General features: G+C 41.3%; 1 protein-coding gene across 6 annotated transcripts in view; it reads right to left on the reverse strand.

Moving 5' to 3' along the window:
• PRKCQ (protein kinase C theta) overlaps positions 1-17,830 on the reverse strand; it is a 121,175-nt gene that overhangs the window by 40,279 nt on the left and 63,066 nt on the right. For 5 of the 6 annotated variants that reach the window (XM_036024454.1, XM_036024439.1, XM_036024449.1 and 2 more), the window contains 7 exons: positions 12,508-12,670; positions 11,359-11,390; positions 11,180-11,265; positions 6,777-6,906; positions 3,378-3,487; positions 2,557-2,674; positions 653-813 (listed from right to left, as the gene is read on the reverse strand). In XM_036024454.1, the coding sequence (XP_035880347.1) occupies positions 653-813; positions 2,557-2,674; positions 3,378-3,487; positions 6,777-6,906; positions 11,180-11,265; positions 11,359-11,390; positions 12,508-12,670 (800 nt within the window). The remainder of the gene's footprint in view (positions 1-652; positions 814-2,556; positions 2,675-3,377; positions 3,488-6,776; positions 6,907-11,179; positions 11,266-11,358; positions 11,391-12,507; positions 12,671-17,830) is intronic. The other variant, XM_036024460.1, reaches the window with a different exon arrangement.

Consider the following 17,830-nt stretch of genomic DNA (forward strand, 5'->3'; position numbering starts at 1 on the left):
CAGTATGATTGGTGTTCTTATAACAAGAGGGGATTAGACAGGAATGACCACAGGGAGACAAGGAGAAGAGGCACCGACAGGCCAAGGAGAGAGGCCTTAGGAGAAACTACCCTGCTGACCCCTTGATCTGGGATTTCAGCCTCCAGAACTGTGAGAAACTGTTGAAGCAGCCCAGTGTGTGGTATTTTGTTACATGGTCTGCGCCAACTAATATGAGGCTGGGGACTTTTGCAAAAGAAAAAGAATCACATAAGAAATCAAACAACACTGCAGGTTTGAAAAAGGGAGCAAAACAACAACACCACCAACAACAACAAAACACTAACCAAACAAAAACCTGGTGTGAAGTAGGAACTGGCTGAAGCACTTCCTTATTTCTGAGGTGTCCAAAGATATCAAACTCAGAAGCTTGAGGGATGGACACCTTCAAAGCAAAATGGCTTGGGAACGATGATTCCCAGGAAGCAGAGGCTGCTATTCCTTAGAGCCCCTGGGTCTCTACCTATACAGACATCTGAACCCTGTCACAAAACGCTCAGGAACACACTGTGCACACACCCACAGTTCTGGTCCTAAGAGTTTAGTTCCGCTGACCAGGAGCTTTGCTCTTCAAATTTTGGAAGTTGGTGTAGGATTCTATATGGTATCATACCTTTCCAAAACTTCCTTTCCCCAACATTTTGTGCAAGATAAAATCCTCGATTTTTAGTTTCATGTGTAGAGATGGTCTTTCTACGTTCAGTTCAGGTTCTGGACGATGGCACATTTTCTCCATCTCATCCAAGGGAGACTCCCAGGAGATTCCCTGGGGCTCTGAAAATGGCAACCAGTGGTTAAAAGGAAACAGGTAACAACAGACAGTCACTCTAGCTACTTGGAGAACACACTTTCTTTCCCACTTCCCCATTCCAGATCCATCTGCAGTAACGCAGACAGGGTTTCCTGCTGTGCACGAGGGGCCCCTCCTCCCTGTGAGCCTCTCATCAGAACACAAACTGGGCCTCTCTATCCGACAGATTGGGGAAAATTTTAAGTTGAAAAACAATCCAATCAGCAAAACTCCATATGCAACACAGATGAACACTTTTAGTACATGTCAAATCAAGGACAAGTAGGGATTTTAAACCAAATTTCAGGAAAAATGGTTCTCCATAGCTTGTGTGGCTCACAGGCACAGTGGCATCAATTTCTAGGACCTACTAGGGGAGGGAAGAGAAAATGGATAGGACACTGTTAAAGATCTGAATTGCATCACTTGTCAAAGTGTTCACGTCAACATGCTGCCTACTTTGGTCCTCTCTGAGTCATGGTCTGCTTCCCAAATCTAATCCAAACCTTTCTTGAAAAAATTTTAAGTTGATTTATTTCTCACCCCATGTCAGAGGAGGTATAGAAAAACATTTTGAGAGTCTTTCCTCCTCCCTTGTATATGATTTTTCTTTTTTCTATTATAAATATTTGACATATCACATTGCATTAATTTAAGATGTACAGTGTGTTGATTTGATACATATTGGGATACGATTGCCATTGTAGCAATGGTACCACTAGCATGTCCCATAATTATTATTTCTTTTTTTGGTGGCTGGAATAATGATATTTATTTTTCTGTCTCTAGATTTCTCTTTCGTATTTTCCCTAAATCCAAGGAAAATAGAAAATAAGTATTTTATAATGTATGCTGAAACTATTCAGGTTTCAGAGTCAAGTGGCCATAGCCTCTCATGACCGACCTTCAAACAGAAGGCTGGATAGACTTGTGTTGTGTCATAAGGGTTAAGGACTTTGGACACTGCTATTCTTGCCCTTTCTCCTCTTACACCACCCAGAACAATCTCAAAGGTGCGGAATATGACGATTCTGTGGTATTCCCACCACTGAGCTTTATGGTGGATTTATTTCTGTAAAGCCATTAAACAGTAACAGGAAGAAACATTTTAAAATTCTAAGGAAAACTTTACAGTTGTTTTTTCCAGACCTATCCCATTTTCTCCCCTACTTCCAAACCTTCCACCCTCTTAAAAAAGGTTTCCTAATGGTGTGTTTTGGTTTCACTTCTAAGAAGTAGGAGCCTAACAGTTGGTGGTTAGATCTGTAATCTTTTTTAATTGAAATTATTGAGACAACAGGGGTTCACAAAACCAGATAGGATTCAAGAGTGCAACTCAACATCATTGTGCACTGCAATGTGCACCTATCGCCCCAAACAATGACTCTTTCCATCCCCATTTTCCACCTTGCCTTTCACCATCTCCACCTACCCCCCATCCCACCTTCCATCTGGCTATCACCACACTGTTGTCTGTGTGTGTCTATGTGTTTTATATACATCCCTTCAGCTTCTTTTATCCAGCCTCCCCTGCCCAACAGCTGTTAGTCTGTTCCATATATCCATGTCTCTGTTTCTATTTTGTTCCTCAGCTTATTGTAGGCCTGTAATCTTTAAATAGAAAAGAATCAGACCAGGTAAATGGAGAAGTTATATACAGAAGACTCAGGTTAAGGTTAATCAAAATAAACTACTGACATTGATTCTATGGGGATCAGGATAGCTACCTCTTTTCCCCGATGCCAGTACATATGGCAGCCTTGCTTCACCTTTTATGGAGCATGGGGGGCCAATTTCAACAGGACCTTCTCTGAAGATCTGTTCAGTATCTCTTAAGCAGCGAGCCTAGATTACAAACAAAGAGTCAGACCACCCACCACTGATGTGACAGCTCAGCCTGTGATGTCCTTAGGGATGAAAAACATTTAAGATTACTAAATGTGTAAGATAACCAAAGCTCTTTCCCTCAGCACTCTTTGGAATTTATATTCCGTGAGAGTCTGCCTATTTGGATTTTATGTACCAGCAGAATCTATTCACTTTCCTCATATTTTTCTGTGGGCTAACTGGTTTCTCTCATGTTATGCATAGCATTCTGTTGCAAATAAGAATGGAAGGTCAAGTCCTAAAGAGGGTTTGTTCTTGGATATGCAAATTAGGCATCCTAGTCAACCGAAAGGCACAAGCTGCCCTGGACTCAGTGCTCTGAGGGCATTCTAGGGATGAGTCTAACATATAAGGGTTCACCCCAGGCTATTAAATAGCCCTAGTCTGTGGGTGTAAAAAGCTGGCAATGAATCTTCAAAAATTTTAAGGAATTTGTTTCTGTCCCTGATCATTCTATGAATTTAAGACCTTATCAGGTCCATACAATACAAATGCATTAAATAAATATCTCAAAGGGAAGGGTATGGGCATGAAGATGCAAGGGGAAGGGCAAGTGCTCAGAAGGAGACTCCATGTCGTCCCACACACCTGCTGCAGATCAAAGAGCAAAGGGTCTGGAGTAATCCTTGTTGAGCTGAAATTGCAGGAACTTGTCACCTACCTGTTGAGTGCTTTCAATCATTGCCAGTGCTTCAGCCATTAGCTTCTGGTTTATGCCACATAGGTTGGCCACCTTTGTCTGGCATCGGTGATGTACGTTCATGCCACATGCTGAAAGGAGGATAGTGACACCATGAGCCAGAGCAACAGAGCCTACTGCCATGGACTTTGCACATGATCCTCTTTAGGTATGTGTATATTGAAGGAACAGTTGGCAAGCCCATGCCATCTTCTCAGCAGAAGGAGACACTGAATACAAATACATTAGGGCAGTGCTTTCATCCACCTTCCCTTCCTGAAACAGACAGTCACAGACCAGGTGCTCCTCGAGTGATGCTGGGAAGTGATCCTCACTAAACATGCAACCAGAGCTGTGTTGATAGGGGAGGAAATCTGCTGTCAGGGTGCCTTTAGACTGTACCACTGCTGAGAGAGAAAGATTGACGTTGGCTCTCACTGGTGGTAATGTGCAATGCTAGAACTGAAGATTGCTCGTGCTCACCCTAGACCAGAGCCCGAGCATCCTCTTCCCCACACAGGCTGCAAAAGACTTCTCTGCCCTCTAGGCTGAAGCCCAGGGTTCCACCTCAGTCTGCAGAACTGAAAGTGAGATGGTGGGGGGTGGTCTGTGTGCTTATGACTTGAGATGGGAAGAGGGAAAGTGGTTGGATACCACATTCCCAGCACATGGGAGGGTTGGGCTAGCTGAGCTAAACCACCTACAGAGGTGTGTAGCTCTGACAGCCATGATCTTGCAGGAGTTTTCTGATTCATTAGTCCTGAAGATCTGCCCTCCACTTACTGTGACCATGGGAGCCTCCTCGGTTGGGGGGTGTGCACGCCTGTGTGTCTGTGTGAAGACAACTATCGTATCATGTTGCTGATTTTAAAAAATTAAAATTGTGCTTGTAAAACATCACCAGTACAATAAAAGGAAGGTTCAAAAAGATTTCCAAATCCTAGCTAAAAGAACTCTGATCTCAACTCCTTCTTGATTCTACAAAGGTATATCAATAGGGGTTGTTAAAATGGAATTAGGCAGGAGAACATATCAAATCATGCAGTTTTAATCTTATTATTAGCCCATTTGTATGCAAAAAAACTTAGCACAGTGATTGGCATCAAATAGGTGTTCACTAATTACAACTTTCATCTTCATTATATGTTATAATGAAATATGTATTGAAATATCTAGATGAAATTTTAGCAGCCTTCACCTTTAGTTTTAATTAGCCCACTCTTCCTCAGGTAGTTTATAACAAAACACAATAAAAGGGATTTTCTGTGTAAATGAGTATACAGCTATCACTTGTCCCAGTATAAATGCATAGATGTAGTCATAAAAATCCACTTGCAGTGCAATGTTTAATAAAGATGCTGTTTGCAAAGGCTGCTACCCTTCTGAGTTCTGCAACCTTAGCACAGGGGGTTGGGGAGTTTTACTTTGTTCCTTAAAGTTGTAGCCAGATGGAAGCTTGTCTCTGACACAGGGTTGTGAAGAAAGGCCCCACTCCTACTATGACAATGTCATGCATCTTTGTTACTAACCTCTTAGTTGATGACTCGGTCTCTGTGAGTGCAAACAGTTTCTTTTGGTGACTATTTTCATGGGAATTATAATGGAGAGAGAATGTAGGCAGGAAAGAATGAAGGGAGGCCCTACTTAGGAGGGTGGCTTTTAAGAAAGCAAGATAAAGAGAGTATGCAGCAAAGACGAGGGAGAAAGAGATGTAGGGAAGGGATTAGGAAGTGACGAAGGTGAGGGCATGAGGAGGAGTGGCAGCAGGGACTTTGGGGTGTTGGCAGCTAGGACAGAGAATGACACACCTGAGGGGAGAAGAGGGAAGGGAGGAAGGGGGAGGGGAGAGGGGAGAGAGAAAAGAGGGAGGGGGCTACTTGAAGTGCAGGAGGTGGGGCAGTGGAGTCAGGAATGGAATGGAGGAGAAAGAACACTGGAAAAGGACAGAACAAAGCAGGCATGTGAGCCGTGAAATAATGCCAAGAATCCTCGTGGAAGTTCTAAGCTCAGCGTAATCACACTGCTGGGACCGCCTTGGCCTGAGTGGGTGGGGCGTCCAGGCTCTCACAAGAGCAGGAGGCCATCAGATGGGGCTTTGAATATCCATGTCTGGTTTGTAGAATTAGAATATCTGAAGTTACTTCTTGCCTGTGAACTTGTAAAGCTAATTCTGATCAATGCCAGGCCCTCCCATGCATCTCAGATAGGTGTGAAGAAGAAAGTGTACAGCAGTACTTGTGGGCTACGGAGGACTGTTCAGGTGAATTCTGACTACACGTGGGTCTTGTCTTCAGTAATGATTACAAACCTGCACCCCACTGCCTCAGTTAAGAGGTCATTCCAGGCTCCCCAGACACGTGAGCACCATTGGGATGAGCAGGGGGGATGATGCCGATGGTGATCTTTCACCTAAAGTCAGCACTGCTGTCACTTAAAAGACGAGATGTGCATTAGCATAAAATAAAATAGGGCTGCCAAGAAAAGTGGCTTCTATATTTAATAAGTCAAAATAGAAAGTGTCTGCTGCAGCAGGAACCCTCCTTTGTGAAGACATCTGGGCCCCGTCCCCACCTGCTCCCCCAGTCAAAAGGCAGAAGTGCTTCGTCATTGCTACTGGAATGTTTTCCTTCCTACCCTCTCAACTTGGTGTAATAGCATCTCAGTTTCTAAAGGTTACTATTGCCTTGGCAACTTGGCGTTTTCTCAGGGTCAGTCTGAAAAACTTGACCAGTGAAGGCTGCCGGCTCTGGCTCTGGCGGCCTTTGAGGAAACATCAGAGTCAGAGCTGGACTTGGCTTCTCCCTGGGGATTTTGAGTTTGCAGCACACTTTGGTGATAGACTCTGTCCAGCTTAAGTCACGGAACTCCTCTGTGTGGGACCTGCCATCAGCCGAGCAGATGCACCAGGCTTGCTCCTTGATGGGGCCACAGCAAGTTTCTCGCTTGCTGATACAAAGGAGGGGGCAGGGGCACAGCTGACGCTGGCAGAGTGGGGGGCCAGGCCCAGGGAGACAGCAGGTCAGGTCGAAGGAAGTGGTCAGTCAGGGGAAAAATGCTGCCTTCGTTTCTCCCCAGGACCAGGCACAACAACAGAAGGCAACGGGGCCAGGAGCCTTGACATGTAACCTGAGTGACTGTACTTATCTGGGTTCAAGATTAGGGTGTTTGTGTGTGGTATGTGTGTGTGTGTGTAAGAAAGAACAGCAGTGGCTTATTGTTTCAGGCATTTCTCAGTCCCCATCCGGGGCTCCTCCAAGCTGCTGGGAGAGGGCAGCCCTCCACACCCTGCCGCCCCCCCCCCCCCCAAGCTCTCTGTTAAAGCTGTGAATCTGCCCCCTGCAGGTGTTCTGTCAGGGTCCACACTCACTTCCCGATACTCACCGTCACACTTCAGCCCTTGCCTGGCCAGGCCCCACAGCAGGGTGCCACAGTGCTCACAGAAGGTGGGGCTTTTGTAATTGTAGACTTTAAATCTATGCGGCATGTCAATCTTGAACCTCTCCTTGTGGAACTGAAAGAAGAGACTGCGTGATGTCCCCAGCTTTATATGTCTTAACAGATACTTGAGCACAATGAGCAGAATAATAACAACATTGGAACAGTATGCATTTTAAACCATGATTTTTACTAGTCAAACTTCATAGTCACGTCCAAGGAACTCAGGCAGCCATTAGCTCTTTTGGGGTAAGGGGCCAGAGCATGACATGCACATATCAAGTAGCCCGCTGAGGTCTGAGGCATTCCCACCGTGGGGCTAACATTTCAGGAAGAGGGGACGAGGATTATTTATTTAAATGGGAGTCAAGTAAACCTTGCACTTCGCTTCCTATTTTAATATAAATATTTTCTTTTTCAACCCAGAGCTAGCGCTTTAACCTTTGGAAGGTGTTACATAACGACTCCTCTAGAGGACACAAGGCCACAGGGAAAGCGTATTAGAGCCTAAACTGTGAAGCACTTCACACCTGTTATACACGAACTGGGGAGGCCGGGCGTGGATGGAGGTCCTGCCAGGTGCTGTGGACACATATGGCACGTGTACTCTCTTTACACATGGAATATTTCATGTAATCATCAAAATATCCCATTTGAAATAGCTTCTATTAGTATTCTCATTTGACAGATGAGGTATTTAAACACAGAGAGGGCAAGACACTTGTGTACATCACACAGCCAGTGAGTTGCAATACCTGTAGCTTGGCTGTCAGAATCAGAGCCTGTCCTCTTTCACTATTACTCTTCTCTCCCTCAAAATGAATGTATGATTTGGGGGATGGGGAGAGGGAAGACGAGAGAGGGATGCTGGTGGTAGATATTTGTATGGCAGATTTTCTTTCTTTCTTTCTTTCTTTCTTTCTTTCTTTCTTTCTTTCTTTCTTTCTTTCTTTTTTTTTTTTTTACAATTTTCCAGAGTTTATTTTCTCTCCTTTAGTCAGACTTATCTCATGAGCAACAACAAAAAAATCAGGCAGTTTGAATCCTGACAAGAACACCAGCATCCTTATACAGTATGAAAAGTTTTATGTACTTAAGACTTACAATCTCTGCCTAAGTTTTTAATTAAACAATTCATTTGGGAACATACATAGTAATGAAGCCTTATTCATTAAAGTGATGTAGCTAAAGTGCCCGCTGTGGCTCTGGTCAGCATTGGGTCTTTCCCACGGCTATTTAGACATGCTTAAAAGTTGCCCAGCACTTATACTAGCCATTTTCAACCAAGAAAACATAACCTTCAAACTCATTTTGTATATTTGTTTCCATGCGAATATGAACAATTAATGTCCAAATCCAGGCTAGAAGGCTCCCACTTTAAATCATAATCTGCCCAAACATCTGGGAAAAACCAAAGAGCTGTACTTTCCAACATGATAGTCACTTAACCCCAAGAGTCAAATGAATTATGTGCAAGGTGGTGAGAAGGTGTGCTGCAAGTGTAAAATGCACACTCAATTTGAACACTTTCTATGAAAAAAATATATCACATTAATTTTCTATAATGATTACATATTAAAATGATAATGGACCAATTGGGTTAAATGAAATATAATGCTAAGAGTAATCTTGCCTGTTGCTTTTTACTTTATTTAATGCAGCTACTTGGAAATTTAAAATTATACTGTGGCCCTCAAATATACTGTGGTCCTATTTCAATTAGACATTAGCCTTTGGGGTTAACAGTCATGCTTACAATGTGTGATTCTCCACAGAAGCTGAGGCATCAAGTAAAGGGAGCAGGAGGGTGGGTTGGGAGGTGGCAGTTGGATTTAAGCAAACAACAGCATTGGTCTGGGAGACTGAGATCTGAATTTTAGCCCCAATTTTGCTACTTACAGGTGGTTGAGCATAGACAAACTACTTTAACCTCTTTGAACCTTAGCAGAGTGACTTTAATAAAATATTATCCTTTTCTGGCTCTAAATTTTAAAAGAAATTCTACTCTGGGAAAATTCAGTAAATTTGCTTTCTCTGTACCCATCCCTTTGCTGCATAAAATCACATACCTGTGCAGGTTGACACCCTCAAATTCAAAGGGACTTCCAACCGTGCTTGGCAATCCTACTGCTTCTTCCTACTCCCTTCCTTTCCCATTTCTAAGGACAATCATTTCCAGATCCTTCCCCTGAAAGCAAGTCAGTGTCTTTTCTTCCTTCTCGCAATCCTCAGACTCCACTGAGGATGTACGTTGTCTAAGAGAAACTTTCTTATCTATCCATGCCCAAATGTATAAACCTACTTTAATCTAGAGCCATCTCTTCCCTTCCTGATACAATTGATGAAATGTTCATCTGTCCATCAGAGACCCATCTCCACATCCTTAGAACATGTGGATCTTTTCCCCTCTTTCCAAGACTGACTGCTCTGGTCATTCCTCTCTCCAGCTTCATCCACCTGTCATTGCTCCCTAGCTATGGGACTATTTCCACCCCTTGTGTCTTACCTCCTTCCAGCTACTGTTTGACCTCAATGATCTCCTTCACATTTAATCTTCACCATAATATTAATACATAAGTTGTTTCCATGTTATCATCTTCCAGTGCTGGCCAATGAGGGCACCACCTTTATAAATCCTCTGAAATTTCTCTGATCAAGGCCTCCAAAAATCTCCATGTGACCATCATTGTTTTCAGCATCTCAGCTGCACTGAACTAAGCCCTGCCTTTTCACACACTCTTAGTATATGAAGAGCCCTGTCTAAATAAGTTCCTTCTCTTCTACCTAACATCTAATTTTAAATTATTTTGGGATCAGTATTTTGACCCTGTACTCCTTTCTCCCTATACTCACTAGGAAATCTCTCTGGCACCTCTAAATTCTACCCCAATGATAGTTACTCTCAAATATATAGATTTAGTCCATTGGCCCTTTGCATTCCAAGCTCATATAAAATTGCCTATTTGATACTTCCACTTGGATGTCCTTAGGCACCTCAGACTGGCCTTGTCCAAAACTGAAATATTAATTTCTCTCTCCAGATCTCCCCTTCCAGTCTTACTTACATCCTTAAGGTTCTGCTATCTACCCCACGGCTCAAGACAGAAACTCAGCCATCACTCAGCTCTCTTTCAATCTCCACATCTTGTCCACTGGAAAACAGTCACTGGGAATATTGAAATCACCTTAAAATATCTGCTTACTTTGCTCCATCTCTACTATCACCACACTTCTGCCCTGGTGGGACTCCGTCCTCTGATTTTTACTTCCACATCACAACCCACCATTTTCCCTACCAGCAGTCACAAAGTGGACTTTACATTGCAAGTCAAATAAAATCCAACCTCTTTTCCAGGATCTAAAGACCCACTCTCTAGGTTCTGCCAAGTTCCCCAGCTTCATGTTTCCATTCTTGCCCTTGCTGTTGCAGCCACATGCTCTCATTTCAGTTCCTAGAACATGCTGATTCTTTCCTCCCATGGAGCCTGTCAGTCTGTCTAGGGGCTCCTTCCTCCTGCTCTCCATGCAGCTGGCTCCTTTCACCCTTCAGCTCTTAGCTTAAGTGCCCCCTCCCTCGGGAGAGTCCCTGACCTTCAGTCTAAGTGAGCCACTCTGTTTTTCTCCATCATCACACCTTGTTGGCTATTTTTATAGTATCTAATTAATATAAATGGAAACTATACATAGTCATTTGTTAATGTCTGTTTCTTTAGCTTTATGGTCAAGTTCAGAAAGGCAGGGCCACATCTGTTTTGTACTCTGCTATGTACAGAGTACATACATGTATTATACACCCAATAAATAATACTTGTTGAATGAGAGAGGGGAGGGTGGGAGAAGGAAGGCTGCCTGACTTTCTAACTCAGCTTCCCTTCTGCATGAAGTAAAATCTAACTTGTCCTCAAATTATATACCTCAAAGTCCATTCTGAAAGAAATATTTACCCTTAATATGAGAATTATACATGTATCATCATCTTTTTCTAACCTTGTAAATGATTATATCTATATTTTATTATCATTGCCTCTACTCTTTAACTGACACTTCTTGCTATAGATACCACAGGAGTCATTCTCATATAATTGATCAAATTATGCTTTCTGGTCACTTTCTATTATGTTTCTCTAGAAGAGGCACAGCCACTAAAATTCTTATTGTGCTTTTTAAAATTCACACCCTAGTCATGGATCTCAGTAACAATTATTGAGGAGGAAAGGGGTTTAGGGAGATCACCAATAAGCTTAAGGATTCAAGTTCAGGCATTATTAAAAAGAATTAGTGGGCTGTAAAATCTAACATTAGGATACAATCATCATATTTTAGACAAAGAGCAGAATCTAAATACTTACCATGGTTTCTCTGCTATTGACAGCTGATCCTGTGCACTTGGCTATGACTTTATCGATACACTTCTTGTGAATTGCTGCATTACATTCTGAAAAGAAATGATTGCAGCTTAAGATTTTCAGAAGTTAAGGAACCAGTACAAAGGAATGATAGTAATACAACAGAAATCTTTCTTACTTACGTCGACACTGATAGCCCTGTTTGTTCAGACCCCTGCAATAAAGCATAGGTTTGATTTATATGGATATTCAAACCAACAGCAGCACCACAAACACCTGAAACATGATGAGATCTCATGGTTTCCTACTATCACAGAACATTTTCTCATTAGCAGCCCTGGTGTATCATTTGCCAAGAGTGTTAATATGTGTTGTTGTTGTTTTTTTTTTTTTTTTTTTTTTTCCCACTGCTTTGTTAAGTGTCTGATGATAAAATAAATGAACTATCATTAATTGCCCTCTCATTGGTGTATTTTCGAAGTAAACACATAGAGGTTAAAATGCCTGATTGAAAATGCATCACTACCTCCTAGTAGCAAATTTCCATGTTCTGCACTTAAAAATTCATTGTCTCACTAAGTTCAATATAGATCAGCAAAGACATCTGAACATTTCATTTCCTCTTTCTGAGTATCATACCTGAGTAATGTTCACTACGAGAAAGGGAGGAGGAACTTCAGGTCATCAGATTAAAACAGGTTGATAAAAATCCACCAAAAGTTTCTTTGCCCTTGGATACCCTGGTTAAGCTGGGGTTGTGCATTAATGGATTCTGCAGTCATTCAAAGGGAAGAACACCCCATTAAGAAGAAAGCAGCCTGAGACTGGAGATAGGAGTTGTTTCAAGTCTCCACTCTATCATAGCCTTTGCTATGTGGCTACTGAGGATTGAACCAATCTCTGTTCAAGGGCTGTTAAAACACCCAAGAGCACTGTAAACATCTAAACTCATTAGCTCCAATGGGAAAGCTGTTGTCTGTTTGTAGACATTAGTGCCAGCACAGTTAAGCTGTTGAGATGGTGGGAGTTTCAGCTGTAAAACTGTTCTTACAATAAGGATATCTACCTCCTCTGTCCATTCCCTTTTACCCCAGCAGCCTTCCATTTAATCAGAATCCAAAATCCTTGGAACTACAAGAGCCACGTTATAAAATCTTCCATAGAATCACACACTTTAAGTCTTCTCAATCCAGGTGAGGTCACTGAAAACTCTCATGTAGTATTTATTTTGGCATGTTCCCCTGAGGTGGAGCATGCTGGGCCTGGTGGGTTGATAGGATGCAACAAAATGCATAACCTAAAGCTTGGAGTGAAATGCCAAGTTACCATACCAGACAAACTCATGGCAGACAGAGCAGAATGTGGGTTGTGGAAAAAAGGTGGCAGTGAACTCATGGCACTTGACATGATGGACTTTGGCCTGTTTGATGGCTCCTCGACGGTGATGCAAAGCAAAGAAGCCTTCAGTCTCAAATTCACTCATGTCCTTTGCATCTGCAGAAGAGGATAGGGGACAAAATGAAGTTCTGTGATATGGTTGTCACAGCTGGATGGGGAAGGTGAGGAGATAGGGAAGGGACAGAGATGAACAAGGAATTAGACAAATGTTGAGACCAGTAAAATCCCAAGTACTTATTAAGGCTAGTGCAGGCTAAGCCTTTTTCTTTAATTCTTTAATACATATTTCTTTCTTTTTTTTTCCCAAAGATTTTATTTATTTATTTTTAGAGAGGGAAGGGAGGTAGGGAGGGAGAGAGAGAGAAACATCAATGTGTGGTTGCTGGGGGTTATGGCCTGCAACCCAGGAATGTACCCTGGCTGGGAATCGAACCTGGGACACTTTGGTTCCCGGCCCGCGCTCAATCCACTGAGCTACGCCAGCCAGGACATATTTCTCATAGGATTGAAACAGGTTGAATTATTGGTTCAATCCTTCACTGTTCTTTGACTGTGCTGAGTTACTGTCTTTCAATTTTTTAAAACCACAGGTCAGAACTTGCAATGTATTTATCAACCTATCCTGTTCACTGTCAATGATGAGTCAGCCAGAGAAGTCAGGAAGTGGTAAACACTTTTCTGCCTGTAATTCTAGAGAATAATGTGGTTATTGACAGCAACTTGTAAATGGTATTTTTTTTTTTTTAGGTCCCAAGATGCTTTACATCTGGTTATGTAGTATAGTAGACTGGAGGGGACTAGACAGACTTCTGTGTGAGGGCAAAGGAACTTGGGGAATTATTTTTGTTCTGATTCCTGATGTCCACAGTAATCAAACATACCAGCTACAGACTAGACTGTTCAATGTGGAAAGGGTCAGAAACTAACAGATCACTACAGTTTTTTAAACCTCTAGGTAATCCTGGATGTTACCTAGCCATCTATATCAAATCATCACATTCAAAATTCTTCAGTTTACCCTGGGCTTTGGGTATTGGTGAGAGTACTTTATGTGGTCACTGTCCACAGTGCCCTATGCCCTGATGACATCTTCCCAAAAGGCTGGTAGAATTTTGAGAATATCAGTAATTCCCTGGCTAAAGCCCAGGCCCAAAGAAAACACAACAGCAAGGCAGTCATGGTTAAACAGCTTGATAAAAACTACAATATGCAAGAGAGAATAATACAGTAAACAAGAAAGATATAACAAAAATAATCATTATCACTAAAATAAAGACAATGAATTGAATGATTATAACTTCTAGAATTATAAATAGCTCGAAGATTCTTGGATTACATATTCTATCACTTTTATAACTATAAAAATTGATGTTTATCTAGAGTAAGGGGCTCATATTTCACAAATATGAAGAGTTGACAATATTTAAGTGAATTACTTCTATTCTGGCTAAGCAGCAGCAGAGATTCGACAGCACACTTGGGGTAAATGTCCCTGCTCAGGTACTTTATTTTCCATATCTCTAGTAGTGGCCAGGCCAGAAACACAAGGAGTAGACAACAGTGGGGCTGTGTAGATGGAAACTTCCCCAGGAATCCAGCCAAGTCCCAGGAGATATTTTAGGTTTCAGGATTTCTCTACAGTGGTCCATAGGTTGGTTTTATAGCAACTCCAGACTTCCAGATAAAGAGCATCCCCAATAGCCATGTAAAGAGTTCCACAGATGGGGGTATGATACTGCCTAGTACTTTAAGGTTAGGCAATTAAGGCCTTTTCATTTGGAACTGGGCTGGAAATACATTAGGCTTGGTGAATAGGGGGTTAAATTCAGGATCACTGAGGCAACTGCCTTTTTCCATGAGTCTGGTGTAAGTGTGGAGATCTATTTACAACTTATGACTGGTATAGTAGGACATTTGTCATTAAGATCTGACTCACTTCTATTTTGGTCCAGATGAATTGATATGAAATAATATAAAGTTACTTTTAAATTCATGACATGACTTATTTTGGGAACCTTCACTGTATTACTATAAAAATTATATGTATATAGATATATTCTGTGCATCAGACTATAATACTATAAATTTTTAAAAAAGTCAGAAAGTGCTAGAAATGAATTTATTCCCTTGTTCCTTCTTGTGATGTCATTTATTCTCTATTTCAGTCATTACAAGAGAGTAAATTTATAAAAACTCAGAATTTCTTGAATGCTTCTAGTATTTATTATGTTTATTTTTGAAGCAATTTGCTCTTCCATTTATTTATTGGCTTGGAGAAGCTCATTGATTTTTATATCTCTGGTTATTTGTTTTATATTATTTACTTTAATCTATCACTTATTTGTAGTCAGTCCAACCACAAATGTTTCCCAGGCAGCTCTGAGAAAATTGCTATGTTGAATGTCCTAAAGAAATATAAAATATTATTCATAACCTTTAAAAGTGGCTAGCAGTCAAGTCTGGGAGGCTGGCACTCACACAAAGAACGGTATATATGATGGTGTGAAATAGACATGGAGATATGTACATCCATATTTTTTAGGGGGTAGGAAAAGGAATTACAAAAAAGACCACAAAGAGACACCTAAAAAATTAAGAGGAAAACTTGAATAATATCACATTGGCTAGCTAGGAGAGAATGGTTTCTTCAGCATTGAGTTATATAGACATGTCAGGGGAATGAAGGCTAAGAAACAGGAATTTATTTTGAGGATTCATACTCTTGGAGAAAGCCATTTAGCAGATCGGTTGAAATACAAGCTGGTCTCTTAGGGTTCAAGAATTGATGAAGTAGTGAAGAAACAGGAACTAATAATCATAAACTACTTTTTCAAGAAATGTGTCAGGGAAGGAAAGGAAAGAAAAACTCATGGAAGTAAAAAGGTGAAAAAAAAAGCTCTTTTTGAAAATAGAAGATGGTTTATGTCTTTTCAATGAGTTAGAAATCAAAGAGAGAAGGGAAAGTTGAAGATGCTAGAAAGGAAGCATGACTGATGTTACAGAGCTGCTAAGAATCAGATGCAGGAGACCAAGAATGGGAAGGCCTTTCTCTGAGGCAGAAAAGCAGGAAGAGAATGCAGGAAGAAGCAACTGTATTCTAAGTGCAGAGATAAGACAGAAGATGAAGTCTCTTCCAATCATATGGTGAGGGGTTGACCAACCTCCAAGAGTGAGAAGAATAAGATGCCCTCAGAAACCAAGGAGTATGGGAATGTGTGGAATAGCCATTATATGGGAATCAAGAGAAAATAAAAGGAACTTTTAAATGCCAGGGTGAGTCCAACTGAACTGTTCAACAAACATACATTAAGTGCCTCCTATGTACCTGGCATGCAACCGGGTACTGGAGTTAGAAATAAGTAAGATTAGTTCAAACATTGCTTTCCTGCAAGGAATTTAGGGTCCAGAAGGAAAGTAGTAAATTTCAGAACAGAAATATTCACAGTATGCTATGGACCATGAAGGTGAGGAAACAACATCCGCTAAGGCAGGTAGAGTAGGTGGAAGTGACAAAGACAGGAAAATTGGGACAGGGAAGGTACTAGCAGAAATGACTTCTGAGCTGAGTTCTGAGGGATAAATAACTCCTATTAACATGTGGGAGAGGTATTGTGGGAAAAGCAAAAAGTGTCCTCTCTAGATGGAAAGGAATGAACAAGGGGACAGAGATTAGGTATCTTGGGATGCGCATACTGCCAGTGTGCAGTAGGAAGCAGAAAACATCAGTGGTCACATTCAGAAGATGTGGAAGTATCATATCAGTTTGAACATTTTTCCTGTAGGTAATTTACAATAATGAAAGGCAGTAGGCAGGGACAGAGGCACAGAGGAACAGAGGCATGGCATGTTCAGAATGGACTTTTACATGATTTATTCTGGCAACCATGTAGAATGAGTGGGATTTGGCAAGAAATAATGATGATGTAAGCAGGGGATATAATCGAAAAATAATAAATAGACAACATGGACAGAAACTGTTAATGGATTAATCTTGGGGGTTAAAGGATGAAGAGGCTATATAAATTACTTCCAGGTTTCATGGTAGATAAAGCAGTAATTAACCAAGATAATGAGGGTAAAATAAATAGGTAACTGATAAAAATGGTGCAAAGGCACACAGCAGGAGAGGGGGAATGCACAGTTTGGTGATCAGGCCATCTTTGGAAGAAGAGGGTGCTCATAAGAGCAGAGTACTTAGTGGCAAGGGCTTATGGAGGACTTCAGGCTAGGCTAGGAGTTAATGTTACAAGTGGCTAACAAATGAGTATGAAAAAGAAATGAGATTGGGATAGTAGGAGAGAGGACAGAATTGACAAGAGAGGATGGCGTTCATCTTGGAGGATGAACTCCAAGAGAAAAAGGTCTGACTCAGTCCTTGCTGGGGTGGAGAATTCCATGTGAAGACTTGTGGGGTGACTGTAGCTCATTAAATGGATAAAGAAAAGTGTAGGGAGGTGTAAAAATATGAAGTGGGCATATCAGATGGTGATGGTGAACACTGAAGCTACCAAGAGTGATGATAGGAGAGCAGAGCAGAGGAAGAAGAGAAAAAGTGATTCCAGCACTTTTTAAAATAATAGGAATTTTAAAAGATAAAGAATAGACTGAGCTGTATGTGGGGAGCAATGAGCCATTTAATTGTCTACAGAGTAGAAAAGAATTGAGGCTTCCATTAAAAAGGGTTGCAGGAGACATGATGTCATCTTAATTGTTATCCAAGATTAAATTCTTTACCCCCTTTCATTTGTCTGCTCTTCCCATATCCCCCACTTCTACCACTCCTATGATTATTTTCCTAGTCTGTTTTAAGAGATGTCACCAATAGTTTTTTCCTTCATTCAACTTGCATTTTTAAAGACTTATAAAATCACCTTAACTATTTATAATGGGCATACCCTTCCATCTACACTGCCAAGAACTCTTATTTTCTTTTGTTTCATTTCTATAACCACATGCCTAGACCAGCATCTCACCACCTCTCCATGGCAAAAATGACATTTTATAGCCTCTTTCTATATCCAGTCTATTTTCTTTCCCAAAGTCATCATACATTCTGTCACAAGCAATTGCCTCAAAACACTGCTTTCATCATATCATGTCCTGCTCAAGAATGCGACTGTGACTCTTCATTGGTGACTTATCAAAGTGTATATACTCCTCTTGCCTGGCTTCCAAGCCCACTAAGATCTGTCTTTGATTCTTCATCCTGATTTTAGCAGGGGCCCACTGGTCTACCTACACCAATGTCCTCATAGT

This window comes from Phyllostomus discolor, chromosome 1 (genome assembly GCF_004126475.2).
Source record: "Phyllostomus discolor isolate MPI-MPIP mPhyDis1 chromosome 1, mPhyDis1.pri.v3, whole genome shotgun sequence".
Lineage (NCBI taxonomy): Eukaryota > Metazoa > Chordata > Mammalia > Chiroptera > Phyllostomidae > Phyllostomus > Phyllostomus discolor.